This window comes from Peromyscus leucopus, chromosome 3, assembly GCF_004664715.2.
Source record: "Peromyscus leucopus breed LL Stock chromosome 3, UCI_PerLeu_2.1, whole genome shotgun sequence".
NCBI lineage: Eukaryota > Metazoa > Chordata > Mammalia > Rodentia > Cricetidae > Peromyscus > Peromyscus leucopus.
This window is the reverse complement of record NC_051065.1, coordinates 14,659,551-14,667,539: the sequence shown is the minus strand read 5'-3', so window position 1 is coordinate 14,667,539 and position 7,989 is coordinate 14,659,551. Positions and strand designations below refer to the sequence as shown.

The window sequence follows — 7,989 nt, the reverse complement described above, 5'->3', positions numbered from 1 at the left end:
CACTCAAAACAGTTTTGAAATAGAGCTTATTTATAGTCAGTATATTGGATGGGCACTGGCAAATAGGCAAATCAGTCCTTTTCATGGAATACCAGCCATGCCACACTTCCTGGGGCAGTCCAGCAAAATTCTATAGATGTCTGCATTTGTCCTTTCTTTTTAAAATCCAGGAGAAAATCTACCTCTTTCCCTCCCTTCCTTCCTTTTTTCCTCCCTTCTTTCCTTCCTTCCTTCCTTCCTTCCTTCCTTCCTTCCTTCCTTCCTTCCTTCCTTCCTTCCTTCCTTCCTTCCTTCCTCCCTCCCTCCTGTCCCTCCCTCCCTCCCTCCCTCTCCCCCTCCCCCTCCCCCTCCCTCCTTCCCTCCCTCTTTACCTTCCTCCATGTCTCCCTCTCCTTTTATTCCTGCCCACAGACTGTTTTGGAAAGGCAAAGGGGGCCAACAGACAAGTTTTTACCGTTTGCCTCCTGAATTATTGGATGAACCAAGAGAATAAAGTTCTGGTGAAATGCCAGTATTTATTTCCCTATAATAAAGCCATCTGTACATGATTATAGTAATAATTTACTCTTTGTCCAAACTATCCAAATGGATACACTTTCTTCTCCACATTTCTAACAAGAATTCATGTAGTATTGATTTATCCTGATACTGAATACCCAGTGAGCCTCCAACATTAATGTAGTATTTTAAAAATAATTATTTTATAACTTTTGATGTCTTAGCTTATTGTGTTATTCTGTCCCAGGTAGGAGAACACTGATTTGTCTTTAGGATTAATTGCATTTTATAAAACACCTGAAGTGTTGCTTGTGTAAGAAAAAAAATTATTCCCCATCTCAAGATTGCTCGGTGCTGTGCACATTTCATCAGACTGTTAAAATCTCACCTAAGCACAACAGATTATGTCTCAAGTGTTTTGGACAGACAGAGCTTATTTTATCCAAAGAGATAAACTTGAGGATTATTTGGAAGACCTCTGATTGTGTGTGTGTGTGTGTGTGTGTGTGTGTGTGTGTGTGTGTGAGAGAGAGAGAGAGAGAGAGAGAGAGAGAGAGAGAGACAGAGAGAGAGACAGAGAGAGAGCACAATCACAGTTTTAGAATAACAATGTTATTTTTCTTCCTCTTCATGTTTCACTTCAACTAAATCCTTGGCTTAATGTGGAACTCACCCTCCCATCTGCTCTCTTTGAAATGACATTTATTATCTAAAGCCTTACATTTGGAATAAATAAGAAACATCATCACATTTTTTCATATTGAATTATATATATAAAGATTTTCATTTGGGAGATTACAACATCCTCTTACTCAAAATTCTTTTGTAATCTTTGCAGAAAAGGCTGTTCTAATGGACAGCAGAGGGAGCTCGTACTCAGTCTATGAAGGCAAATACCTCACCACCCAAACCACAGTTCCAGCAATACAGACGCATTTAAGATCAAAAACAAAACAAATCAACAGAAAACAAAACTCAAAAGGTGTTTACTGTATTTTAAAGACTGGAAAGCATAATGGTCCCTACCAGAGGCTAATTGTAGTAGTTACTGCCAGAAATATGTGAGTGTTTTCTTTTTTTTCATGTTATAGCTTAACTTCCTTTATAGAAGAAAGGAGATATACCCCATAGTGGCATTTCCTGGGCTATACCAGTGAACATAGAGCTATGTTCGAAGCAATCATAAGTAATGACTATAAATTGTGACCTGTGAGATTAAATCTGGTCGACAGAGATTAAACAACCTAAAACTAGCAACTATATAACAATGTAGAGCTAGCTCTTAAAAAGCTCCTAGGGCAGAGGCAGGTGGATCTCTGTGAGTTTGAGGCTAGCCTGGGCTACAGACTGAGTTCCAGGAAAAGGCACAAAGCTACACAGAGAAACCCTGTCTCGAAAAACCAAAAAAAAAAAAAAAAAGCTCCTAGTGTGTAAGGTGGGCCCACAAACTAAGACATGTAAATATAGCCTGTTGGTTTTTGTGGAAAGGAAGTTGTACTGGAAAACAGTGATGTCACTGTTTTTCCCGCTGGGTATCTTCTCTGTCAACATTGCACAGTCACAGTGTTGTGAGCTCAACTACGGACCTGACTGAGAACATGTCCTGTTTGATCTTCCGCTTAAAAAGCTTGGAACCCTTTCTCTAGATATTTAAGCAAGCTCTGGACGAGATCCTTCACTCTTCTCTTTTTAAATTTTAGGTTTTAACATCATGCTACTTCAGCTTTCAGCCATAAGAAGGGCAAAAGGCCATGATTGGGAAATATGGCCTACTTGGCGGAATTCCAACCTCACACCGAGAAAGCAAATTAGGAAGAAAGAAAAGCTCACACACAACTTTGATTTGTTTGGTTAGAAAAATCAATGATACATCATTTTCTCCATCTCCTCAAAATTATGAAGACAATCAGTCCTTTTTTCTTTTCTTTTCTTCTTCTTCTTTTTTTAAACAAAGATAACAAATATATAAATCTCGTCAGAAACAGCCTTCCAAGAGCAACTGCAACCCCCCAGCCAGGGGGCTCCACCTTTGGGAGGTTGATGGTTAGGGATTTTAACACTTGAACTGTTGCCATGTTGTCAATTTCATAGTGGCTGTAGTGAGAAGGGAGAGTGTAGACAGCAGATGCAATAGCAGATTCGATCCTGTTACCATCAAGACTGAACTAACTCTCTTCAGAGAACAAAAGCTTGCAAATGTCTCCACAGCCCTCTTGGCACAGATGTCTTCATCCCATATGAAAAGAGGCAGTTTCTATGGCAACACTGGTTAAGTGCCTATCATGCTGCACTAATATAGTGCAAAATGTGCCTTCCATATAGCAAAAAAGATGTAGGCAACCAGTGTGAATTTAGGGAAAGTAGAAATGTATTAACACAAGCATATTTGTTTTCTAGACAATAACTGCTATAAAATACCGAACTTGAGGATTCTGTCTTCTAAGGTTCTAGAACATGTCCAGCATTCATACATTAGAGAGAGACAAGAATAGTCTTATAAAAAGAGTTTGTCTCTGAAATGCAGGCCAATAAAAGTTACCATCAACCATGAAGATGCTAAATTGTTCAATGGGTTCTTCATCTAGCATAGGGCTTATGTCTTCTTCACTGTTAAAAGTTGATTATTAAGAAGTATATAAGATGACATCATATTGTAAGTCATTTGATTGAGTATACATGTTGTTATGCTTAAGTGTAGAATTGAAAAGCCTTCATTATGAACTCTTCATGCTAGAAAGTTCTGTGGGTTAGTGCTGCAAGCAGTCTTGCATCTGGCTTCCAAATTGGCCAATTTCCTCATTGCTTTTTAGAAATCAAAAGTGTTTTTTTTCAATTGGTGGATTTCTGAAAAGATGATACAAAACTTTCAAGACACAACATGCATTCCACTTCATGTCCTAGAATTCTCAGGGTTGACTCTCTATATGTCAGTGGCACTGTCTTGAATATTCCCAGTGGAAGTAGGGTTTTCTCCTTTTTTTCTTAATGATAGTGTTCATAACAGTTAAAGTTGATTATAATTCATAATTTGAACTGTGGCCCCTGGATGTCTACTACAAAGGCAAAAGGCCAAGCTTGGTTGTTTCCAGGAATATTCAATGTTACATATCAGCATCTCCATCATATGCTAAGGTTAAAGGTTTGAGGCGGTTGTTTTGCCGTCTTTGGGGTTTCTTTGGCTTTTTGCTGTAGGAAATTCAGGAAACATTGAAGAAAGAAAGTCAGCCTTTCATGAGTATTATTTCATGTTTTAAATTAAAAAGCAGAACAAAATGGTAAATCTAAGTTGCCTATTTTCCACACTGCCTTTTAGAATATGACTTTGTGGTCTTTTTGAGTTTCACAGTTTCAAGAGGCTGTGTTAAGTAAGGTATTTAACTATTTTGTAAAAGCGAAATTAATCAGTTTCTTAGTTGATAACAATAGAAGTGAAAATATAGTATATTTTGAGTTTGTTCAGGAAGTTTTATTAATAATGTACATTTACAAATGCAGTTAAATAAGATTAAGAATTATCATAATGTCTTCCTCTAGGGAAAATTCAATATAAAATATATATTATATACCATTCATGAAAAGCAACATTCTATGTCATTTATTCATGAGAAAAATTCTTTAAAAAAATGACCTAGAACAGTTCTGACTCATTTCCGAAATCTGAGTGACTCAGACATGGAAGGCAGATTTCAGGCTCTCTAATCTTAAAGTTTATGTTTGAAATTCAGAACTTTGTATGAACATGGAGTGAGCACAGCATATACATTCCACACACACTAGTCTGTTCCTGTGTCTGGCAACCGAAAGGGTTTTATTTGAAATAACAATCTTATATATCCTTCTAGATTCTGAAATATTTAAAAACTCACCAAGCTAGATAAATCATGGAGACAATGAAGACTAACAGCACAATTGCCCCTGCTGCGACACCATAAACCCAGGTCTTTAGTCTCCCATCTAAGAAGAAGAGATATTAGTTATTAGTTTCCATTAATCTGGAACATATATGACAGGTTTGAGCTGTGACCCATGATCAGTCATATATGACCAGTTCTGTTCAAGACTCAATTTGAATTCTTTCCTAGCATCATTACCACTAATGTAAAGCAGCTACTAGGAGTTAGGCAGCAAGACATTCAAGGGGAATCAGCAATGGAAACAGTTGAAAAGCAAACAAATTGTGTTTACATTCAGATGCTGAGTTCAAGTTTTAACTCTTTATAAGAAATCTTATCTCAAATTCATTATGTGGATTGTTCTATTCACATATGCTTTGACTTTTCCACCTATTTCAGGAATGGTATATTTAAAAGATAAAAAATAATGCAGCTTTTGAGCAATTCATAAAACCTGGAGTGGATGCCAGTGGGTATTTGACAATTTACTGTGATTTCAATAGTTTTGTACCAGATGAAGCTTAACATACTTACTTATTTGTTTAGTAAATAAATCTTTTATCTCATCTATACTTGTACTGTGCTTTGACAGTTAATAGAATTTGCAGAGATAATCACATAAAATAACATAGGAAGGGATTTTTAAATGTCCCTTTGCAAACTTTTCTGATATGTGCAGTCACAGGTGACAGACAATATTCTAGCTCAGTTTTGGGGCTTCTTCATCCTTGAAGCGTTAGACTCTGAGTAAACTTCAAACATGCATTGCTCGGGATGATATTGCCTAACTTAATCTGATGCTAACATTAGCATACATTGTCTGTATCTACATTTAAGCATGTAGGCAATATGTACATACAAGTGTGCAGACAATACTCATATCACAATATGATATGAGTATGAAAATTAGATGTTGACAAAAATGACCCTATGGAGACTTAACAAATATTTTAAAAGTATCAAATACTGATTAGTACTAGGTATGTTGTTCATTAGAGGTCCAGTTGTTGGAAATAAATTCAGCTAATACTCTAAATATCACTTCCTTTTAAACCTGGAGATTTAAAAAGTATTTTTTCCTTGTTTCTCTCTCTCTCTCTCTCTCTCTCTCTCTCTCTCTCTCTCTCTCTCTCTCTTTCTTTCTTGAATGAGTTTAAAATCAAAAGGTCTCTTCTACTACTAGGCTTCTTTGCTGTGAATATTACTTAACAAATATTCAAAAACAAAGAATGTCTTCAGTCAGAATATGCACCTCTTTGCTATTTTAATATATTCATTTTGGTGGAAATTATTAAACTAAGTGGGAAAAATACTTTTATTTAAAGTGAGAAAAGTTCTCATTTGTGGAGATCTGCTTAAGGTCAAAATTGCTAAATGATAATTTGTTCTTCTGACTTGGAGAGGAGAGTTTCTAACATTTTTTACAGACAAATCAGCTTTTCAAAATTTAATTGTATTTTCAGCTAAGAATCCAATAAAATCAGTGATTATATGAATAAAGGTAATCACCCAGATATTTAAAACACCTTAAAAATTCAATATTGGTTCTTTCATAAGGGAAATACTTTTACTTAATGGATCATAAACAGAGGAATGCTAGATATGCAAATTTCTTCTTTCATTTCTCATGTTTCTGTTGGAATTATATAGTTAATTATGTCTAGCTTGGCACGGATCTTCTCCGTGGTGAGAAAGAAAGAGGCAGAATCCATGTTGCCTATGGAGCACTAGTAGGGGCACTTTAAGTACCTGGAGACAGGTGTATACTATCTATTCCAGTTAGAGAGAGAAAGCGTGCAAAGTAGAGAGTAGCCTTCTTCAAGCCTGCAGGCTTATTCCTGTGTTGGATTCAAGTCCTTTCCTGGATGTACTAAGAGTGTATATTGTAACATGACAATGGTCTGGTCAGCATCCAAGTTTGGATCATTCCATCAAGAAAGGAAGGCTCCATTACCACCTCGGTATATTTGCACTAGTATGGATTCTGAGGCATCTGGAACATCAACTCTGGGGATGTTACTTATTGTTCTACCATCCGAGTGCCCTTGGCATGGAACTGCAATTGTCATGCTCTTTGTGAATGTTTACACCACTGACTCTGTATATTAAGCTGAAAACTCCAAATGTCTTTATAGTCTTATTTGTCCTTGTTGTAAGTGAAAACATATTTTTTCCTGATTACTTTCATTATTACATAGCTTTATTCAATGTTTATTTATTATACTTACAACTTTAAGTCTAGGTTTTAGATAAGTGATATCAATATTATTTTTTTTTTCTGAAGAAAGTAATTTTATTTCTATGTATTTGGGGCATGGGTATTTCTTTCAACAAGGAAAGCAAAATGACAAAGATAGCTGCAATGTTAAAATGAGTAAATGGGTTAAGAGATAATCATTAATTTGAAAATGCTTTGTTATTAAAAAAAATCTTGTGGCATTGTTATTGGTGGAATGTCTAAGTAAAGAATTTTGTGTCCAGTGTCTGGTTGCTTCACCTGGCCCAAACGGCTGGAGAAACCAGGTCCTGCCCCGTCCTGCTGGGTTAGTGGAGGGTTGGGTTGGGTGAACTGCCCGACTGGTTTTCACGTCTCCTCTTTTGTCCTCCACAGTGGGAATCACCACCACTGGGATAAGTGTACATTGCTCAAGGGTGCTGTTGGAGGACATGACTTCAGTGTACCCTTCTTCACAGCGACATGCCTTCATCTGCAGGAGAACAGGGAGGTTTATATTCCACATGAGATGCAATCTTGGAAACCATAACTAAGCTTATTCAGAAAAGGAGCACTAAGAAACATTTTTAAGAGAATTTACAACATGCAATTTTCGCCTTAGCTACGTTAATTCCGCCTCCCCATGCTACTGTGCAAAGTCATTCTAGAGGTAAATATGTGAAGTGCATTGAGAGTCGTCCACATAGTTTAAAAGAAATGCTTAGAAGTGGATCGTTCCTGCCTCCAGTCATGGCTTTTTTAGGACTAGGGAGGGACTGCACCAGAGACAGCAGGGTGATAAACGATGGGGGTAGCTTGTCCATCTTAATGAATGTGCACATACCTCACTACAGTATGAGTGGGGTTGGCTACAGGGTGGGTTACACGACCTGTCGGCATCAGGCTGGCTCACCACCAAGCAGCCACCTGCAGAACAGAAAATCATATTTTAACCAATGGTTCCTCTTGGTGTGGTAAACATATACATTGTTATAGACTTGTCTTGGAAGTTTGAACCACTTTGGAAGTTCCAAGAAGTTCTGCACTTTCAAAATGGCTGGCTAAGCTCCATCACTTTCATTAGTGACTTGGGACCTTTGTACCCAGATGACAGCATTATGGCTTGTGCTTTTTAAGTATTCAAGACACACTGCAAAGGGCCTGATTTCATAGCTGCTATTTTTGAAACACTGGTTTCATATAACCTCTTTCCGATAAGGGCCAGAAAAAAAAAATAGGTCATATAACCTATTTCCTCAAGCCAAGCCCAGCAATTGAAAAACAAAAACAAAACAGATTTCATTTTATTTTATAGTTAAATACTTTTCTTGGCTACTCAGAATGGTAGCTTTCACATCCCTCAAAGTAACTTTTCAATTTATT

At 37.0% G+C, this 7,989-nt stretch overlaps 1 protein-coding gene across 2 annotated transcripts in view; it reads right to left on the bottom strand.

Moving 5' to 3' along the window:
• Window positions 1-358: 358 nt before the first annotated feature.
• Thsd7a (thrombospondin type 1 domain containing 7A) overlaps window positions 359-7,989 on the bottom strand; it is a 387,216-nt gene continuing 379,585 nt past the window's right edge. Inside the window, exons 25-28 of one of the 2 annotated variants that reach the window (XM_028894646.2) lie at window positions 7,451-7,533; window positions 6,889-7,099; window positions 4,365-4,452; window positions 359-3,684 (exon numbers count right to left, since the gene is read on the bottom strand). In XM_028894646.2, coding sequence (XP_028750479.1) covers window positions 3,600-3,684; window positions 4,365-4,452; window positions 6,889-7,099; window positions 7,451-7,533 — 467 coding nt within the window. In that variant the 3' untranslated portion in view covers window positions 359-3,599. The remainder of the gene's footprint in view (window positions 3,685-4,364; window positions 4,453-6,888; window positions 7,100-7,450; window positions 7,534-7,989) is intronic. The other variant, XM_028894648.2, reaches the window with a different exon arrangement.